The sequence below is a fragment of the Equus asinus genome, chromosome X (assembly GCF_041296235.1).
Source record: "Equus asinus isolate D_3611 breed Donkey chromosome X, EquAss-T2T_v2, whole genome shotgun sequence".
In the NCBI taxonomy this organism is placed as follows: Eukaryota; Metazoa; Chordata; class Mammalia; order Perissodactyla; family Equidae; genus Equus; species Equus asinus.
This window is the reverse complement of record NC_091820.1, coordinates 19,456,818-19,479,089: the sequence shown is the minus strand read 5'-3', so window position 1 is coordinate 19,479,089 and position 22,272 is coordinate 19,456,818. Positions and strand designations below refer to the sequence as shown.

Sequence of the window (22,272 nt, the reverse complement as noted above, 5' to 3'; positions counted from 1 at the left end):
TTCCTGTATATTGTTCTGCACTTTCCAATTTTTTTGATAAGCAATCACATTTATAACCAGAAAAAAAACCTTTGAAAAGTCAAGAAAGTGTCTAGTAGAGTTTAGAAGTATTTTCAGTAAGACAATTTAAATTGCCAGTTAAAAAAAACCAAACAAACTTAATTGTCTGGAAAGCCCGGCTTTACCGAATTACTCATTCCCACACAGGCAGGATGTGTACTTTTAGGGAGAATGGTCCCAGTGCCAGAAGTTCAGAGCATTATGGGAAACCCCACCTGAAGCCACATTATTTACTTACCAACTCTGAACCAATCCCACTGAAGGGCGGTTAAGCAAATTATCCGGCAGAAGGTTAACTTCTCTCATTGTGTTAGCCAGTCGTACAGGAAGCTCCTTTCGTAGAAACATATACGAAGTTTTCTCGCACGCATTATCTCTCCCTATTAAGAGATGAAAAATGTTCCCTGATTTTACAGTCTAACAGATGGAATAATAAAGTGCTCTCATGGTAGCACAGTTATGGGTTAGGAAGAGAAAATTAAATAATCCTACAGTCTCTAATTTTTTATCCTTTGAAATAGCAAGTTTAAGAAAATAATTTAATTAGAATAGAAAAAGAACATTTATTACAAGAGGCAACCTTGAAAGCAGTTTTTTTTTTTCCTTAACACAAATACGTTCCTAGTGCTACCAGAAGCAATATAAAAGTGACCTGGGATCTCATCTGAATTTGTTTTCAAATAAACACCATTGTAAAACTGCCAAGGACAAAAGTAGGAGAGCATGTAAATCCACTCCTGTTCATAGGGGTTTCCAGAAGGCAACAGATCCACTCATTCCACAAATATTCACCGATTGTGTGCCAACTGTTTCCTAAGATTTTCTTCAAATGTGTTTCTTCAGGGACCAGAGCTCTGTCACGCTGGGAAGCAGCCACAGACCCCAGCTCTGACCCAGACACAGGACTTGGGAGGAGCCAGAGAAACCAGCTCCTGGGGGTGCTCAAAAGTGGAGTGATCTACTATGGCACGTCCAAGAAGAAAAGACCCAGTGTTGTCAGGGAGTCTTCTGTCGATTGCCCTGAGCTGGTTGTGCATAAAATTTACATAACTAGGACACAGTGAGAGAAAAGGCACCTGGACACCTGAAAGAGGAACCCCCAGCCACTTCCCTGGCTGCCATGTGACCAGAGTAGTTCCATGACTGGTCTTGCCCCCAATCCCCAGCCCTGCTGTAAACTCAATGACGGCTGGGGGATGGAGGACATGATAGAAAGGACATGAGCTTTGGGACAGAAATGTGCTTCGGTCCCAACTCCTCCATTTTGGGTGTGGGAAACCTCTGGTAAGCTTCTTAACCTCTCTGAGTCCCAGCTGCCTTAATCTGTAAAATGGGGATGAAACCAGGTTTTGTGGAGATTAAATATGATAATGTGTACTGGAGCCTGACACAGAGCAAGTGTTCAATAAACATTAGTCCCCCTTCTGTCCTCTGTGATACTTATGGGTCCATCCCAACTCCCTCACACTCAATAGGCCTTCCCGTGGCTCCATAGTCCCTGGAGGCTGTTGGGAGAGGGCAAGCTTGGGCCCAGGCCCAGAGAGAGAAGCAGAGCTCATCTAACAATTTTCCCCTCCAAACTCTCCTCATTCTTCCAAATGTGATAAAGGCAGCAAATTACGAGTTTCAGAAGTAAATCTGATTTTCTAACACTTCCAGCCAAGTTCTGGTTTATTCCTTTCCTCGCTCCACCTAATAAGACTGGAAATAATCCACTTTTGAAAATCATTGGCAGAACCTTTCTCCCCCACCACTGACCCCCCTTCTCCATTTTTCAAAATAGCCAGAATAAAAGATTAGTCTTAAACAATCCATTCCTTACTTCCCTCATTCTGAGTGAGCATACCGAAGGCCTTCATTAAATCTTTCACTAACTGATAATTCTTTCACTTTTCCCCAAAGGGAAATACTCACTACAAGTAAGGAGTGTAACATCCCAGCAAAGACCTTCCGACATCTATTCTGCGCACAATTATTTGGTCTTAGACAATTAACATTTAAAATGACTCTGGTTGTTTTGTTTCAGATAACATATATCATTCCTAAAATGTTCTGTATAAATGTAATTTTTAAAATGAATCATTTTAAGTGCACTAAAAATGCTGATATTTAAAACAAATCATAGTGAATCTCATTATAAAATGAAGGATTTATTATCCAAGTTTAAACGTACATCTACAGTTTCACATACCAGGAGAAATACTTTGCATCCTGGTTAAATAGAAAGGAATTTTTTTACAGCACAAAGGAAATGCTGACGTTCTCCCTGAAGGAGAAGGGAGTCAGGGAACGGAGGAAGAACCCTGGGGTACTGAGCTGGAACGGGGAGTATCGGTATGAACTCGAGATTTTAAAAAATCATCTGAGTTTTCTGGGTAGTGAAAGTTTACATGCTTAAACTTCCATGTCCACAGCACAGTAGGAGCAGCAAATTAGAAATGGGGGGCAGGGTGAAGAGGGAGGGCCGGGAGAAGGGAGATTGGGCCGGCAGGCGCAGGAGGCAAGGGGCGGTCGGGTTCACATCTGTTCTCAAGACCCACGGGGCTAGATGGTTTCAAAATTCAAAGGTTTTCAGATTTTAGCAAGGTAAAAAGGAGTACATACATCTATTGTATAATATGGTCTATTATACAGACACAATATAGCTGCAATGAAATCTGTGAACGTTTACACCGAGCAGGATAAAGACCATGGCCTCAGGTCAGGTTTTGTCACGGAATGAATTCTGGCACCAAAAGTATAAGAAAGGAACTTCAATTTTTAGAGCTTTTTGGACTTCAGAATTCAGATAAAAGACTAAAGTCCTGCAGAACAGTAATGCCACAATCAGGTGCCAGAGTTAGACTTGGGTCTGAATCCTGACTCGAGTAGCCAAAAGCTTCACGAACGTGGGCAAGAGTCATTACACTTCTAAGCCTCAGTGTCTATAAAACAGTACCTATTTCGTAGAGACTGTGGTGAGGGTCAAAAAGTGCTTAACATTAAGAAGTTCTTAAAATTGAGAAAAGGGGCTCATTAAACAGCAGTCACTAACGATGCTCATGATGACCAAGCGGAACAGCCTGAGACCATGGGGTGCAGACGAAACAGTCTGATACTCGCTAAGCCCCGAGAGCGTGACTGCACTCTGGCTCAGTGTGGTCGCCTGTGCTCGTTTGATGATTCTACATAATTAAAAAAGGATTAAAAAAGATTAAAGTCGGTTCCGTGTCCCTACCATCCACTTTTACTTATTTTGAAATAAAGGGCCTTGCTGCTTACATTGGTCAACTCTGCCCTAACCAGAAAACTTAGGCACTAGGCATGGTCTAAGATAACCAAATTTCAGGAAGCATTTATTCTAGCCTTCTCAGATTATCAGCCTTTTATAAACTGGTGTAGAAAGAAACTTTATTTTATCTCTACAGCCCCCATGGCACCGATGAGAGTGCATCGCCTACGACAGCTTCTCAATGATTTATTAGAAGAACAGACAATCCTTTCAGAAGTTTGTATTTTTAAAAAAGAGTACCTGAAAAGTCTCAGATTTTGCCTCCTACATTCTAATTTAGCTTTAGGGATAAATTCTTTGTACTCAGATACCTTAATTATACAGCAGCTTAAACAGGGGGTAAGTCTTCTTTAGTTAATTAGCGAACCTAAAAATAAATACGAGATGCCTGATTTTTTTAACCTTTCTGCAGTTTTCCTCATATAAGTTGAAAGTATTTTATTCTACGTGTTAATGCTGGATACTCAGTTTCAATCAAACAATTTCAACAATCGTTTTTTTAGTAAACTTACCAGAAAGAAACTTTTGGTTTAATTGAATGTCCTCTCAAAAGAGTTCTGTTCTTAGAAGTCTTCTGGCATATCGAGTATTTTCCAGTTCTTCTTCCCAGTTATTTGGCTTCATTTTTTCCCCCACTCACGTGGCTTCTCTACATTCCTTAATGTTGATTTTCTATTTTTATTCTGCATTGTCTATATACGTCATATCAAATTTATTAATTAAATTTTTCCCTAGTATCAGTTTAGAAGATGACAAGGAGTGGGTGAGGGGCATGGGAAATTCTGACTGAACGCAAATAAGTCATTAGCTGAAATGCACTCGTGTGTATTTCTTCAGTTTTTCTTCCTCATTTGATGGCCCTGTCATTCTCTTCTGTTTTCTGTTTGTTTTTCATACTTCGCCCTTTCATTCAGAAGTTGGAGACAATCACTACATTTGCAAAAGGTCTGATTTGCTTTGCGCAGAAGGTTCCAAATAGCATTCCATTCACCAAAATATAGGATGGATAGACACAGAAACACAAACGACTTTCGATTAGTGCAGGGAGCTCTCTCAGTGATAGGTCACCGATAGGAAAGGAGCATTGGACTAGCCTTTTGAGAGCAAGAAATTCAGACCCACTCTTCTTTACACTTGGTTTCTGTAGTGGCCTGTATTTCTGGTGAATCTTTAATCTTCTTTTCAACTAATTTATGGGAAGCAGAAAAAATAATTATTTCTTCGGTGAATCAATTGACTTGATAATATATCTTATAATTAAAGCAGAGGGCTAAGGACACGCCCCTCTAAAATGTAGGGTCTCCTGTCCGGATTACTTGCAGGCTATCTTTGCACACATCTTTCAGCTTTAGCACTTGGTAGGGGATTGTCTGGAGCAGTAGTAATGGAATCAGGGAGTGGAAAAGGAGAGCAACATATGGAAAAATTACTAGCAAGACACCAAAAACCAACAGAATGATCAGCTCATTCTAATAATGCTGCTTTTTCTAAATACTGTCAATTAAATGCTTGAGTTTGCAATGTATTTTTACCATTGAGCATGTTAAAGTGGGTAAAATATAACTGAGAAAATAATATTTTAGGGGCAGCTCTTTGATTTTTCTCCAGTTACATTTATAAGATTTCAATCTTTTGAAAATACTGAATTTTAGAAACATACGCAATTAATTCTTGGACTTGCCAGGTTAAACAATGATTAATTGAATAGTCCTTCAAAAATAACCTGAAGCGTAAATGGAGGGCTACCAAATGATTGTGAATATCCTTCAAAACAATCCCTTATTTTTTCCTAGCTTCATTTATACTTCCAAAATGTTTGTTTTACTCCATGTCCAGAAGTACAATTATTTCACTGCCTGAGAAGTTTAACAGTTTTCCTTTGTTTGGGAAAACTTATTCCTGAATTTTAAAAGAGATCAAAATAAGTAGTGGATTTGGGGTCTACCGAGCTGGAGGCTGCCTCTGCTCTAGGCCAGACCATGTTTTGGTTATTATTACTAACAGTGAGTCAGAAACTTCAGAGCCAAAGAGCCACAGAGCCAGAGACTGCGGATTTCACACACACCTAATTCCCTACCAAATTCAATCCCCAATGACATCCAGATTTTACACTACTTCTTTCAGCCCAATGTCTATTATATTACACTCACAGGTGCTGTGGGTCAGGAATTCAGACCGGACACAGGAGGGACGGCTTGTGGGACCTCAGCTGGGAAAACTCAAAGGCTGGGGGAGTGACTAGACCGTGGGGGGCTGGAAGTATCTGAAGGCTTCCCATTCATAAGTCTGACCCTTGGGCCCACTGCTTGCTGACTGCTAAGTAACTGGCCGCCAAGTGCCCCTCCCTGGGCTTCCTCACAGGGTGGTGGCCTTCGGCTAGTTGGACTCTTACATGTGTTCAGTAAACAATGTGGAAGCTGCATGCCCTTTAGGACCCAGCCTCGGAAGTCACACAGCTAGGCCTCTTCTGCCATACTAAATTGGTCTAAGCAGCCAGAGCCTTTCCAGACTCCAGGGGAGGGGACCAGACACCCCTGCTTGATGGAGGGCTGGCAAGGGCACACTGCAGAAAAGCATCATCATGGCCATCTTTGGAAAACACAATCTGCATTCATATATTCGTGAGTAGGTACAGAAGATGATTTATTTCTCAAATTATATTTTAAAGTACTCTTCCACTGCCTCAATCTGTTTCCTCTGTGGTCACTTTTTTGGCCATTTATTTACCTTGGTTGCTCTCTTTCTCACTGTGGGCTTCCCTCAGATGTCTGGTGATCCTTGTCCAGCAATGACTGAGAGTAAAGCAGCCTAAAGACCAACTAAGTGAGGACCCCAAATACCTGATTACATAGGGCTTTTTGGTGGAGTCCTATCACCACACCAGCTTCCCTAATTCTCCTTAAACAGTCATTCAGCATCTTTGGAGAAGAACTCCCTTTTTGCCCTTTACTTTGGCCTGGGGGTAACTGTCTGCCCGCTAACGTTCTGAAGGTCAGGGTGGAGGGTGACCCTACTGTTTGCAGACTTCCAGTTCTTTCTCTAGTTCTCACCCAGCCAGCCCTACCTGTGACTCCTGCCCTCTATCCGTGGTACCACCTTACTGAGGGGGGAGCCCCTCATGGGCTCCGCTGCGCCTAGTTCAGCAGCCCCCTTGGCCACAGCGCCTTCCGAGTATGTTCTAGACCTGAGCTGTCTAACACAGGAACCATCAGCCATTAGGGGAAATTTGGATATTCAATTTTATTGTATCATTGATAAATTCCCCAAGTGTCATAACTGTATCATGGTTATTAGGAGAACACTCTGATGCTTAGGACATACATACTTAAGTATCTAGGGGTAGTTATGAAGTCTGCAACTTAATCTCAAATGGTTCAGCCAAAAAAGCACGTGCAGAGAGAGGGGAGAGAAGGAGACACGGATAGGAATGGATGGAGGAGGGAGAGAGAACAAGCAAGTATGGCACAGTAGTTGGTGAATCTAGGTGCCAGACATGGGTGTTAACTGTATTTTTCTTACAACTTTTCCTCAGGTCTGAAATTTTTCCAAATAAAAGGATTGGGAGGGACATTGTAAAGAACCTAAACATCCAACAATAAAGGAACAGTGTAATAAATTACAAAATTGTATAATTACATGAGGAGATATGCAGTTACTAAAAAGAGTGTTTTTAAAGAAAAAACAGTCTTCTAGAAAAGGTCTTCCTATAACTAGAGCCATTCTATTTAAAAAAAAAAACCTTACTAGACCCATTCTATTCTTAAAAAATATATAAAAATCTCAGACAGAACATGCGACAATATGCAGATCTTCCTCATAGGGTCTGAAGCCCACGGTACCTTCATGTAATGATTTTTGTTGTTGTTATAGGAAAAGAGGGTACAAGGTGATGGTGACAGAGTTCTTAATTAAGGCAGGTGAGGGTCACCGGATCCTTCCCCGAAGCTCATCTGCGTGTGCACTGAGGGAAACTGAGTAACATCCAGCAGCAGCTTGATCCTCTCTCTTTAGAAATCCTCTTTGTTCACTCTTTTGAAATACTATCTATGGCCATAAACACATTAGCAGGAAACCTGCCCCTCTGTATGCCAGACAGAGCCAAAGCAAATTGTAAATGAATTTCACTGTGGGCCCACAATTTGTGCCCTCCGCCTGGGCAACCCCTCTGCCATTGCCCCCAGTCACTGAGTTCTATGTCCTGTGGGTCCCAGGATTCCTCAGAAAACCGAAGACTATTAGCACAATACCCGGCACACTGTAGGTGTTTAATAAATATCTCCTGATTAGAACTGAAAATTAAAATACCTAGTAAGTTTCCAAATAAACTTAGTATAGCAAATAAATTCAGGGGTACAAGATAACATTTGCTGGTAATGGTAAATTCCTCTTACAGTTAGATCACTTCGTTTTATATATTTGGTTAGGGGTATTCAAATCCCTAAAGCTAGGGGGAAGAGGAGCCAAAAGATGGGTTGGAAGGGGATAATAAAGTGGCAGTAACTGTCAATGTGGTGTGTCGGGCCAGAGAGTGGAGAGAAGGGCACGGATGTGTTTGGAATTGATATCACAAATAGAGCTTTGACTGGCTAGAGCATGTGACTAACGATCGCAGCCAAGCCACCACACAGATCCATATCAACCTGATTCCAGAAGGGGGTTTAGGATCTAGTCCTAGCCGTGGGTTGGTGAGTTACAGGATGTCTTGTTGTCAAGGAAGCAGGAATAGTTAAGTAAAGGTCACACTGCACTCACCTTTGAGGTTAACTGAGGCAAAATGTTAACCATTACAGTGAATGAAGAGGATCCAAAGCCAATCACGCTCAAAGCACAAAAGAACTGAAAGTGCTATGTTTCTTGGAAAATGATCAGTTTATAGAGCTGAGACCTTTAGCCAACAAACTTTAAGATAATTAATATTCAAAGTTAAGAACTCCCTATGCAGCTTTTCTTCTCAGCAGGAAGCTGATTTCATCCAGGAAGTGCTGTGTCACTAACTTCCCATAATAAAGGCATAGCCAACGTCTACTAAGCACCTACCGCCAGGCATTGTGCTGTATGTTGTCACTTTCACCAATGCCACCAGCCTAGGATGAGATGCCATCATCTCTATTTTACAGATAAAGACACTGAAGCGTAGTGGGATTAAGTGATTTGCCCAAGTTTGCACTACTGGTAAGCACCAGAAATTAAGGCTTGAGTACAAGTCTACATAGACTGCTTCTCATACTCCCAGAGAGGCAGGCTAACACGTAGTGGTGGTCCTCAGAATATGAAGAACTGTTTCAGTGTAAGTAAATGAAGTCGGTATCAATCTGATAGTTTGGAAATTATAAGACTAGGGAAGCATGAGATTATGCAATTTTCTGATTGTCTAACAGAATGAATTCAGACAAAACCTCAGCACTACTAATAGACACTCTGTTTGGTAGAAAGAATTGCTTTGGGGCAATGGTATATTATGTTGAATGAAATGGGATACTATGTTAAATTGAAAAAAAGCGTAGGTTTAAAAGCTCAGCCTACCTGAATTTTAACAGTGGTTTTGCCCCTGACTTTGTTTAGACGAGATACTTACTTAAATCATCTAAGCTTTATCATCTTCAAGCAAGAAATGGAAACATGTACTTCACATGGACATTGTGAGAATTATAGCTACAGCTGCCTACTATTGTGTCTGGCAGAGAGTGGTACCTAAATGCAAGTTCCCTTTGCCTCCTAGAAAGAATAATTTCTGGTTCACTTTGAAAGAGGTGGCCAAGATGTGATGTCAACAACTAGCTGATGGTTTGGGCAGTCTCTCTGTCACTCAGGGCTTCCACTTTCCCATGTGTAAAATCAGAGAGGTTGCAAAGATGATCTCTAAGCACAAGCTCCCACTGAATGAATCCAAGAGGATAGTATTTGTATCTCTACACTTTACAGTTATTTATCCTACCCCAACCGTGCCTAATAATGTAAATTCTGGGACAACTCTGGAGAAAGCACTGCTAGGAGTAAGCAGCCAAGGAAGGAAAGGAGCGAGAAATCAAGGAAAAGAGTACCCACATTCACATTTGTTCTTCTATTTGTGTTCTCCATCAAAAAAGCCTCCAAGGATACTTCGGATAAAGGACAATTGGGTTGACACCTCATATATTCCCAGAAACCACCCCTATTATACAAACCTTCAAGGGAGAGATAGGGACAGCAGGAAAACTCATAGGATTCATAAATTTTGGCTGCGACATAAAAATTTCTGTATTTGTCCCAACATTTATCTATAAGCTCCTCAAAGGCAGTGACTCTGCCTTGACAATTTCCCAACAATTCTCAGTGTTTCCACTTCATTCCAAATCCAGGGTGTTCAACTGATGCTGCTGCACTCCTAAACTACTTAAGTGTTAACCTTCAGCATCTCACCGATTCTGCCCCTAAAGCGGTTCACAGCTCTTAGGTTTAGGCAAAAATTGTACTGGATCTAACACAGTGGTTCTTAACTCTGGAAGCACAGTACAACCACCTGGGTACCTCAGAAATACCAGCGCCTAGCCCCAACCTCCAGAGACTGATTTAACTGGCTTCTAGGAGGGGCAGGTACCACTAGTTTTAGGAGCTCCCCAGATGATTCTCATGAGCAGCCAGGACTGAGAACCACTGACCAGCATCTAATCACAAAAAGTTCAAGGAGGGAAAACAAATCACAGAACTCCTCAGGCTCAGACAGAGGCTATGAAACATCCCAAACTTGTCTATTTACCCATCTATTTTTAGTCTCTATTTTCATGTTTGAGTTTTGTTTCAGCCTAAATGGGGAAGATAAAAACTGCTGAACACACTCACGAAGGAAATGGCTGTACTCCAGGATGTGGTGACTCTTGACAAGCGGCACTAGCGCACTTGTCGATCCTTTCCTCCAGTGTGTTTTGTTCCCAAAGGAGTCCTACACCCAACCCTTACTGACCTTCTCAGCTACAGCGGGGCAGTAAGACGAGCAGGTGTTAGCACCCCTGGCTCTACCAGCCACTGTGTGTGCAACTTTCTCACCTGCCCTGAACCTCAGTTTCCCAATTTGTAAAATGGACATGACTGTTGTAGAATTCCACAATACCGTATTTCATGCCAAGTGTTGGTAAGCACTCGGTAAATGCTGCTTCAATCCATTGAGTCTTTTCCAGTTTCCAGACAGTCCATTTTAGTCTCCTCCTCAAACAGCTTTAGTGAAGCCAAGCTCAGGTTAAAGAAGCAGGAATATGAGTACGCAGACCAGAGATGACATGGTGGAGAACATGTAAAGAACACTAACCAAAGAAGCAGCCCCCCTGTGTACAAAGGGCGGTTTGGAGAGATGGGGAGATCGCTGTGAGCAATCAGCTTAAGGGTTTATCAGAAATAAAGTGCTCACTTGAGCACGTTATGTGACCAGCATACGAGCGTAATCTAGCAATTATCACTTTGCTTTCTATTTAATCTCAGAAACAGGAGGAGAAATTAACCAAATTTATACAAAGTCCACAGTCGCATATTAAGGACTAACTGCTACCAAGCTTAAGGAAACACTGTACCCTACTAGAACAGATCAAAGAGAAGGTTCTGATAAAAGTACTGAGTATGCTCTGGTCTATGAAAATGTAACAATTTGTTGAGAAAAGATTTATATGTTACAAATTTCAATTTGCTGTAATTTTTGTGCCATTCCTTATGGCAGAAAGTATAATCTCAGTAAAGATGAGACACTGACCAGGAATGGGGTTCTCCTTGACGGATACGAAGGACACCGCCCTGGGTCACACTCAAACCCAGCTCTGCCACGAGGGGAAGCAGGGAGGTACATGGGCCCTCTCTGCCATAAAAGCAAAATGGGCTAACTGAAGACGCTTCCAGGCTAGTTTCAATAAACGCCAATTAACCCAACCACAGTCCCCTTAGCACATGTTCTTAAGTTAAATTTATCAGGAAGAATAAGTGGGCAAGAACAGCAAGAATTTCTAAAAACCTAAGGTAATAAACAAGGAACTGCTCTCACCAAATTTCAGCACACATTACAAGGCAAAAGTCAGCATATGATATTTAGTTAAAATCAGAAAAGTTGTCCTACTGAATACTGTGAACTTAGTATGTGATTAAATAGAAACAACAACAGAGAGATTTGAGGTCTTAACAATTGTTGCTGTACAACCAGACAGCAGAACAGAGCAAAAGTGAGTGAGCTACAAAAGTCTCATCAGAAATGGCAATAACGGGGCCGGCCCAGTGGCACAATGGTTAAGTTCACATGCTCCACTTTGGCAGCCTGGGGTTCACCGGTTCGGATCCCAGGTGCCAACCTACACACTGCTCATCAAGCCACACTGTGGTGGCATCTCACATACATAACAGAGGAAGATTAGTTAGCTCAGGGACAATCTTCCTCACCAAGAAAAGAAAAGAAATGGCAATAAATTCCAGAGAGATTTAGTAACAATTTACAAAATGCTATGGTGATAAACCTGACCACGAGAAAAGCACTGTGAATGACCCAGTGTAAAAAAACTCAGCCTGTAAGGAAGGAAACCGGACACCCAGTGTCAACGTATGTAAATACATGGGCAAAAGCTGGAAGGCTGTCACAAAAACTGTATGGAAGAATGAGAGGTGATATTCCTTCCAAATGCCTTTAATTGTATATTTTGACAATTACTTTGCCAAAGAAGGGAACACAGTGGGAAACGTTTATACAGCACAATAGCTTACTATGCCAAATAGACACAAGGAATTCATGCAAATGATTAAAACTCCAGATTCCCAGTTACTAAATGGTCAAGGGCACTTTACACACAACAATATGCAGAGAACAAACCCACATGGGCGGGGGGGGGGGAGAAAACTTTCAGCTTCTATGTTACCGATCATACAATTAAAATCATCAAACCTCATTTTGGCAGGGCTGTGGAGAAAGTGGCATACTTAAACTTTGCCGACAGCCCTGCAGATTAAAGCCGTAAAACCACGTATAGCCTTTCCCATGGTAATTCCACTCTGGGGCACACCCCCCCAGGCAAACCACCAATTACCGGCAAAGTTCCCCTCCAGATAGCCAATGTTTACTGTTTATTACCAGCAAACAGGAGAAACTGAGCTTTACCATTTAAACGCAAATTAACAGCAATCACTGCAGGCTTCTTTAACTGGGAGCCAAGTTGTCTTAGAGAAGAATTCTCTTAGACTAGAGGTCACAAACTTTGTGTAAGGGGCCAGATGGTAAACATTTTTGGCTTTGTGGCTCACATAGTCTCTGTGGCAACTACTCAACTCCACTGTGGTAGAGGGACAGAAGCCACAGACAATGTGTAATCAACGGGCATGGCTGTGTTCCAGTAAAACTTTATTCACAAAAACAAGTGTTGTCAAAACCCTAGAGTATGCAACACAAAGAGTGACCCCTAATGTAAACTATGGACTTTGGGTGATAGTGATGGTCAACGCTGCTTCATCAACTGTAACAAATGTCGCACAGGGTAAAGGATGTAGATGGTAGGGGAGGCTGTATTTGTGGAGAGGTGCGCATGTGGGAGCTCCCTGTACTTTCTGCTCAATTTTGCTGTGAACCGAAAACTACTCTTAAAAATAAAGCCTATTAATTAAAAAACAAAACAAAACAGGTGGCTGGCCCCCTGACTGTAGTTCAACAACCTCTTTTAGACTACGATATTCCTAAAACAAAAGGATTTGCCCAACTCTGAAATCAGATTATTACAGAAGTCAAATAACTGAATGCCCATACAATATAAAGGAAAAGTGGTGCTATTTTCTGATTCCATCCAGTAACAATAAATCCAAGGTATCTCAAATCTTGCCAAAAGTCTGATCAATTTCCCAAAGCTTAATGGGAGGAAAACACCCAACCATCAACATGCCAGGCAGTGTGGCCACGTCTCCCCTTCAAAAAGCACACAAAACTGCAACATCAATGAAGCTTGAGCTACACTTTTGGTGCCCAGAGCCTGATAAACCAGGTTATGCTGAAAGCCAGCCCTACCAGATCAGTAAGGCCCCAAAGGCCAATTTGTCCTTTAAATTTAAATATTGATCAAGATGCATTAAGCCAAGTTAGAGATCATTCCCCTAAATGAAACTGTTCTCTTCTCCCTTAATTCTGAATAGTTGGCTTCTGTCTCCCAACAGGTTAGTCCAATTCTTGGCAACTCCTCACAGTAGAAAACCTTCCTGCCTACAGAAAGGTGTGTCATGTATATATATGTAAAGGCACAAAATAAACACTCGGAAACAGAATGCAATTGTTTTCCCCTTTTCCTAACACAATTAAACACCCAAACAAAACCTTTTTATCTCCTCCAGAAACAAAATCACTGTTCTCTCCAGTGGTAATCAGGCTTCAAGGAGCCAAACAACTTAAAAAACTAAGACTTTCTGAAGATCAGCCATTTGGAACCAAAGTCAACTTCTCACTGGGTGTAGGAGTCTTAAAATACTTTTTTTTCCTTTTCAGTGAGGAAGATTGTCCCTGAGCTAACATCTGTGCCAATTTTCCTCTATTTTGTATGTGGGACACCACCACAGCATGGCTTGTTGAGCAGTGTGTAGGTCTGCGACCAGGATAAGAACCCCCAAGCCCCAGACCACCAAAGTGGAGCTTGTGAACTTAACCACTACGCCACCAGCCCGCCTCCTTAAAGTACTTTCTAAAGGAACACAGAAGGCGGCTGGGCTCTTAAACCTCAAGAACTGTAGGAACAGGGAAACTGGCTGCTGCCTTCTAAGAGCTAAAGGCTCCGAGGTTCACAGAACCAGTGTGATTACGGGAGAAATCTTTTCTGTGAAAAGAAGGCAGAGTTGTCAGACAACCTGCTTTCTGGTGGTTTTCTTTGGGAGATGCTATATTTAAATGTGGGGACATTATAAAAGTTGAAACATATATAACAACCGCTAAATTAAGTGACAATAATGTTTCCTAACCTTTATGCAGTCAGTAATCACCATTTATGGAATGCCCACTCTGTACAGAGCAAAAAGCTGAGGCAGCTGTGAGAGGTTACAAAGAAGAGGCGAGTGCCCACCCTCTGCAAAGAGACTGTTTAGAATCAAATAAAATACCAGGAGCCAGGAGCAAGACCTTTAATACATGTGCAGCTGTGCAGAAGAGCAGTGCAAAAGAACTGGGAAATAAAACAAATGGGAAGTCAGTCTGCGGGAGGGCACAAAAGTGATTAACGAAGGAACCAGAGTGGACGGGGTGAGGCTGAAAGATGAAAAGGACATCCAAAAGAAAATGTGAATCATTTCCTAAGGGCTCATTCAAGATTCAGAATGTTCTATCTTTATGTAATAAGTCCAAGTTCTCCTTTTCTTATAGCACTAAGAGAACTTTGAATTCATAACAACTACTTAATAGAAAGACAGCCCTCAAACTTTGGCAAATATAACAAAGAACCACCATAGCATGAACTGCCACTCAAAGACAATAAATCGGCCCCCAAATCCTGAGAGTAATAGTTTTACAGGGAAAAAAATGTAAAAGTTATATCGAGAAATAAAACCAACAAATTTTATTCTGCACATTAAAATAGGATGTTTCTATTACTAATAGGAAATTAATATATACTCTCTGAAGCCTCACTGTCCAATAGAAATATAATGTGTGCCACATACATAATTTAAAATTTCCTAGCAGCCACGTTAACATAAAAACAGGTGAAATTTTTGATATTTAATCCAACATACCCAAAATATTATCATTTCAACACAGAATCAATACAAAAATGTATTGACATGTTTTGCTATTTTTTATACAGTCTTTGAAATCCAGTGTGTATCTTACAGCACATCTTGATTCAAAACCTAAATTTCTATCAGAAATAATTGACCTATAATTACATTTCATCAAATTTACAGTTAAAGTAGAGTCACATATCCAAATTGTTCTAAATATACTTAGAAGTTTTCCAATTAACTGAATCAAGCGTCAAGGTTTTTTTGGTTTTTTTCTTTTAATACTTTTTGGTGAGGCAGATTGGCCCTGAGCTAACATCTACCACCAATCCTCCTCTTTTTTTTTTCTCCCCAAAGCCCCAGTACACAGCTGTATATCCTAGCTGTAAGTCCTTCTAGTTCTTCTATGGGATGCCACCATAGCATGGCTTGATGAGCGGTGTGTAGGTGTGAGCCCAGGATCTGAACTGGTGAACCCTGGGCTGCCGAAGCGGAGTGCACGAACTTAACCTGTATGCCACCAGGCTCGCCCCTCAAGTATCGGTTTTAAATTTAAATTAAACCAATTCAGTTTCTCAGTCACATGTTTCAACTGCTCCAGAGGCTCATGTGGCTAGTGGTAACTGTACTGGACAAAGAAGGTCTAAAGAAATAAAGAAATAATTATAAAGACAATCACTGGAGCCAAAAATTCAAACCTAATTATTAAAAGAAATATAATAAAACAAAGCTAGATAGATAACATGGTCAAAAAAATTAAGGTATTAAAATAGAAAGCAAAAGAAAATTACAGATGTTTATCATTACAGATGACAGATCTGTCACATCAATAAACATAAATTGGTTATACTTAACCACATAAAAGAAAAAGTTTGATTCTCAAAGCAAAACCCAACTTTATACTACATTTCAAGACAATATTTAAAGCAAAGTAATTCAGGAAGACTGAAAACAAAAGGATGACAATGCTCTACCAGAAATGTAAGCAAGAGGAAAACAGAGATCTGAATCTCAGTGTCAACTAAGGTTGGGGCCAGGCCAAACAGCATTAAACTAGTAAGATGGCAGCACTCTATCGCTAAAGGGTACATCTCAGAATGACGACATGACAGTTAAGAATAAGCAGCAAACATAACATTGACAGGCACAAAGAAAAACTACAGGAGAAATATAGAGAAATAGAATCATATTATAAGGAGATCTGAACTTCTTTTGGGCCATGATAGATCAAGTAGATAAAAAAGAAGTAAAGTATAGAAAACTTAACATAATACGGTATATCTAATATTTCAAATTCTGTAACCTGAAAAGAGCATAACCTTTTTGCTGCCCAAGGAACGTTCACAGGAAATAACCACGTATTGGGCTACAAAGTAAACATCAATAAATCAGAGAAATAATGACTCAGCTAACATTCTCTGATCACAATGCAACAAAACCAAACATAAAGAAAATTAAAATACAGGATGCACTTACACTGGAAATTTAAAAACTCAAACAACTCTTAGCTCATAGAAGAATAAAAATCTGAAGATGCAGAGGAGCTGGGAGGAAGGATGAAATACAATACACATCAGCTGCTAAAGTAGCACTCGGAGGAGTTAACTATAGCCTTAAATACTGAAATCAACAACAAAACAGAAAACAAACGAAGTATCCAATCAAAAAGAAAAAAGTATAACAAAATAAACCCAGGGAGATGATCTGAGGGAATTAAAAAAGTCAAAGTAGACATTAACGAACTAGAAAACAAAAGTCATAAAACTAATAGAGGAGTCCTACCAAATAAATCACCACACCATCTGATCTAATCAAGAAAGGGGGGAGGGGAGAACAAATATACAAGAAATAATAGAGGAATAGCCACAGGGAAAATTAAGGCTGATAAGAGACTACCTTCTCAGCTATGCAAATTGACTTAACCTCAATGACTAGGATAATTTTCTAGGGAAACAGATCAAAATGAACTCTAGAAGAAACAGAAAATCTATACTGATCATTACCACAGAGCAGAGAAAGTTGTCAGAGGGCAATGGTCCCCCAAACACATTAGATTTAAAAGTTTCATAGGAAGATTCTACCAAGTCTTTAAAGAACAGACAATTCGAAAGATAAATTGGTCTTAGTATAGAAAAAGAAAAAATTTATGTTTTCTGAAACAAGCATGCCATTGATAGGAAACTAACAGACTACGCATACACACATCTACAAACAGTACTTGGATATCAATATAAAGGAGTTCATCATACTATTCTCAACTTCTGTATATGCTTAAAATTCTCCATAACAAAAAGTTAAAATAGGGGGCCGGCCCCATGGCCGAGTGGTTAAGTTCTCGCGCTCTGCTTCTGTGGCCTGGGGTTTCACCAGTTTGGATCCTGGGCGTGGACATGGCACCACTCGTCAGGCCACACTGAGGCAGCGTCCCACATGCCACAACTGGAAGGACCCAAAACTAAAAAATGTATAACTATGTACTGGGGGGATTTGGGGAGAAAAAGCAGGAAAAAAAAAAAAAAGATTGACAACAGTTGTTAGCTCAGGCGCCAATCTTAAAAAAAAAAAAGTTAAAAAAATGTTTACTGGGGGAGAAAAAGATTCTATTTAGATACCATTTTTCACTTATCAAAAGTTTGATAATGTGGTGAAAGCGTAGGAACATAGGTACTCTCAAACTTCTAGTGAGAGAATAAACAGACATCCTCTGACAATGCTTATCAAAATTTCAAATACACATCTCCTTTGATGTACTAATCCCATGTTTAGGAATTTGTCCTATATACACACTCGTTCATGCACGAAATGACGCATGCAGTAACTCACTGTAGCACCGGCTGTCACAGAAAAGACTGGAAACGATCTACTAGCCATCAACAGAGAGTTGGCTAATGAATTATAGTATGCTCATATAAACAAAATCTCAGGAGCCATATAAAAGGGAAATTCTGCAGATATGGATATGGAAAGTTAAGGCATTAAGTTGAAAATACAAGGTATAGACAAAATATAACAAGCTGCCACGTGTGCAACAAGAGGGAGGCTAGTGGACAGAAGTAGGAAGCTGACTTTTCTACGTCCTTCTGCACGTCTGAATTTGGAACCACGTGACCATAATCTCAGATCAAAAAGAAAATCTCATTTTTAAAAATCTCACTCTTTAGAAGGCACTCTTGCCATTACAAATCCATAATCCACTTAGAACACTTGCTATTCTTCCTACAGTTGCTATTCTTGCTACACTTGCTAACTATGTGGAAGGCCAAATTTCAAATAAAGACTGAATTCAAGAAACTTTTATTATTTTAAAGGGCAAAGAGAAATACGATACACAGATGAAAGGGAGACAGTAGTCTAGATCCAGAAGCTCATCTAATTAGTGGCTCTCAACCCTGGTTACGCTTTAGAATAACCTGGGAATCTTCTAAAAATACCAACGCTTGCACACCACCCCAGTTCTTTTACATTAGAAGTCCGGGGGATGGGCCCAGGCACGAAAACCACTGATCTAAGTGCTTTATGGCTGAGGTCCTCAACAGAGGGGCAGCGGAGGATTTTGCTCCCCCAGGGGCCATGGTGATGTCTGGAGACATGTTTGGTTGTCCCAATTGGGGGGAGAGGGTGCTACGGGCATCCAGTGGGTAGAGGCCAGGGAGGCTGCTTTAGGACACCTCCCACAATGCCCAGGACAGCCCCCCCGACACAATGACCTGTCCCAAAATGTCAAGAGCGCTGAGACTGAGAAATCCTCCTTTAAAATAAAATCACTGCTTCTGAAGTAACAACCAATTCTAGTCCCCACTCTTAAGGAAGATCATCTCCTTGTTTACTAGTGTGGATATATTAGTATAATGAAGCTATTTCAGTAGCCATAGAAACTGCAATTTATTTGTTGGCATGGTTATAACAAATACTGTAAACATAAAATTCCTTGTATATCCTTTCTCTGGTCCCTCTTATGTCCCATTTATACAGCAGCCAGGGAGAAAGTCAAAGTTCACAAAGTGGCAGCCTGTGGGCCAACATGGGCCATGCATCTATTTTGTTTGAGCCCCGGGTCTTTTAAAATATACTGAATTGGTGGCAACCAGCTGCCCCTTCTGGAGCGAGCATATCCCCAGGAGCATGCCACAGTCCCCATCTGGCTAGCTTCATGGAGTCATCTGCAGCTCCCCACCTGGTGATTTACGCATTTGAGGTGGCCCTCCCCTGCAGTTTTCTCCAATCATACAGGACCATAAAGCTTCTTTCTCCTTCTTCCTCCTCACCTTAAAAACATCCCCACACCCATTCTAAATTCTCAAACTCCCACATCACTTGCCAAAAGAGAACTTCTATCAAGAGCTAGAAGAACTAAGAGAAAGGTAGCAGTCGAGATGGCCTTTGTGTGACAACACTCTTTTTCTAGTTGTTGTCATTAACGATAGGCTGCCTGTCACCTGATTCATCTCTGGATATTACAACCTAGGCTTGTAGTTTCTAGCATATTCCACTACAATTATATATAGCTCTTTCGTGAGCTTCCTTATAAGGAAAAGACTTCAATTATTAGGTTTCTTCCATTATCCCAGATTAGTGTATCCCTCCGCCCCTCCTAAAATAGGTCAGAAGCCTTTTATGGGAAATATCTATCAAAAGATTTGGGGATTTTCTTTCAAAAAGTTCATCCCTTTTCCTTTGAAATTATAATCACAAAGTTTTGGAGCCGTGCTTTACAGATGACATGATACAATCCACACATTTAATTAACGAGGCAAATGAACCCCAGTGAGGTTCAGTCACTTAGCCAAGGCCACATTCTTCAGTTGGTGGCAGAGCAAGAATTAGAACATTTGTTCCAAGATACTAGTGCCGTGGATTTTCCATGATAACACTATCCCTCACTGTGGTTTTCCTACTCAAATGACATCCTTGCCAAGACATCTATGAATACGGGTAGCTACTAGCTGCCACAGAAATAAATCAACTGAAATTTCAACAAGCTATTAGGGCTATTACTTCAACCTCGAGGGTGAAAGGAAGGAACTGGGGGCTTCTGGATTCCTTTTGTTCCTTTTATTGTGAATTAACCTAGCTCGGTTTATCCCAATGAAAGGCTAATACCTCCACAATCTTCTCTAAACCATAAATTAGAGATGGAAAACATACTATTCATAGCAACAGTGACATTTTCTTTCTAAACTCTGAAATTAAGAGCTGCCTCAAACCTCTAAAATTCTCACAAGTGGCCAGAGATGATAGAGTAAAACTACTGAAACGCTTGGGGAGTGAAGTTTAAGATGCAACACAGATCAACATCTCATTGAACTTTGACATTCCTCAGCATTCTCTGGCAAATTGGTTGTTCAAAATTTAATTTGGTCTCAACTTTAACCTATTCCTCTCTTCCTATCCCAACTTTTTTTAAGTATGGACAACATCACATTTTGCATATCGGGTCTTCCCTGAATGTTCCAGCTACTCTGCATAGTTTTTATGCCCACCTGATACTATCCCTTGATATTTACATAAAGTTCATTAAACGAACAGACGCCTCATTATTTTCCCTTGAGAGCTTAGAACATATTTGCTGTTTCATTTTATTTTCCCCCAAGGACGCTGAGTTCCGTTCTGATACCTGGGTGCGCACTTTTTTACTTTCAGGTGTTTCACAACCAGCTCCCTCGCATTCAGCAATTGCGAGTCATTCGCTCCGCAGCTGAAACTGCACCACTCTGGGGAAACACGATCCAGTTAACATAAGGCGGTGGAATCTATTCCCCTCTCAGTTAGGCCTCAGGCAGGTTGGGGGCCAGGTCTCCTGCGCTGCCATCTCAACTGGGGCAAGTTGCCTACCAGCCCACTCGAGAGGGGAGAAGGGGGGTGGGACACAAAAAGAGAGAAGCGACGAAAGGTGCTGACACCGCGGCCAGGGTTATGTCACACCCTGCTCTGACGCTAGGAGCCCAAACATCCGCTCCTCCCCAGCATCTAAAGCACTTGCAGTCCAGGCCTCTAACTGCTTTAACATAATACGAAGAAAACAACAGTTCGAGTCCTGCTGCCCCGGCCACACGGGATCACCTTAGAGCAGAAAAGGAACAAAATGCCATTGCATAATTTATTCGACCTCAAGGTGTTTCTAAACAGCTCTTACCCAGGCAAAAAAAAAGAATCTAAAAATAAAAACGTTAAAAAGCCACCCACATTCCGCTCCGAAGTTTTAAGGGCGGTGAGGTCTGTGTCAAGTAGATTTGAAGCTAACGACACAGGCTTGGGGAGTCCCGCCAGGGGTGAGGGTCCTCGCACGCCGTTTCTGTGTCTCCGGATAAGCCCCCGGCCCGTGTCTGGGTGCCAGGCCCTGCCCTCCGAGCCCCCGGGAGAGGCTCCGGACATCCCGGAACCCCGCCTGTGGTTCCCACGGACTTTGCCCCGAGGCTGCGGAGCCCTGCGGCGGAGATGGTGGGCCCAGAAGGCAGGAGCCCCACGCCCCGGCGCCTTGGGGGCCCGTGGCCCCGCACTCACCGAAGTCCAGGAACTGCTTGATGGAGAGCGGCGACGGCGAGAAGCGCGAGTAGCGCTCGATCTGCTTGGGCACCGGCTGCTTCAGCAGCAACCGGAACAGCCGCATCCTCGCCGGGGCAGCGCACAGATCAGCCGAGACGCTCAGGCAGCCGCAAGGACCGGTGCAGCCGAGCCGCGCGGATCCGGCACGTTTGCCAAGCGCGCACCTCGGCCTCCGCCTCGGCCTCGGCACCGCGGGTGCAGCCGCCGCAGCAGCAGCAGCAGCTCCCGGGCCGCAGCCGGCCGCCCGCGGCTTGCCCAGGCCCCGCCCACGGGGGCGGAGCCGGCCGCCGCACGTACGCGGCGCGCGAGGTGCGCGGCGGGGCACGAGGGGCGCGCGGCCGCACGCGCCGGCCGCTGATTGGCCGCCGTCGCCCTCGCTTTCTTTTGCGGGCGGGCGGCGGGCGGTGGCGCCTGCCTCCCTGGCTCCTCGGACCATGCAGGCTGGCAAGTGCCGCCGCCCCCGGCTAGGTCCTACGCTGCCGAAAGGTGACGGAGATGCCAGGGCACTGGGTGGAGGCCCGGAGCCCACCCCCAAGAGATCCGATCTTAGGCGCCGCTCAAAGCCCTTCTTCCGGGAGGCCTTTCCTGGATGGGCTGAAGGTTGCACTTGAGGGTGTTCCTTACATCTTCGTACTTTGATTTTCCTGTTCTGTTTACCGCTTAATTATAGTGGCTGTTCCGTGCCCTCCACCACTACCACCACATTTGGGCAA

General features: G+C 42.3%; 1 protein-coding gene across 3 annotated transcripts in view; it reads right to left on the bottom strand.

Moving 5' to 3' along the window:
- Positions 1-21,843, bottom strand: part of PDK3 (pyruvate dehydrogenase kinase 3) — a 71,161-nt gene extending 49,318 nt beyond the window's left edge. Inside the window, exons 1-2 of one of the 3 annotated variants that reach the window (XM_044763257.2) lie at positions 21,518-21,843; positions 299-440 (exon numbers count right to left, since the gene is read on the bottom strand). In XM_044763257.2, coding sequence (XP_044619192.1) covers positions 299-440; positions 21,518-21,623 — 248 coding nt within the window. In that variant the 5' untranslated portion in view covers positions 21,624-21,843. Of the gene's footprint in view, positions 1-298; positions 441-3,843; positions 4,381-21,517 lie in introns of those variants that run through there. The other 2 variants (XM_044763256.2, XM_070503203.1) reach the window with 2 other exon arrangements.
- Between the last annotated feature and the right edge of the window lie 429 nt (positions 21,844-22,272).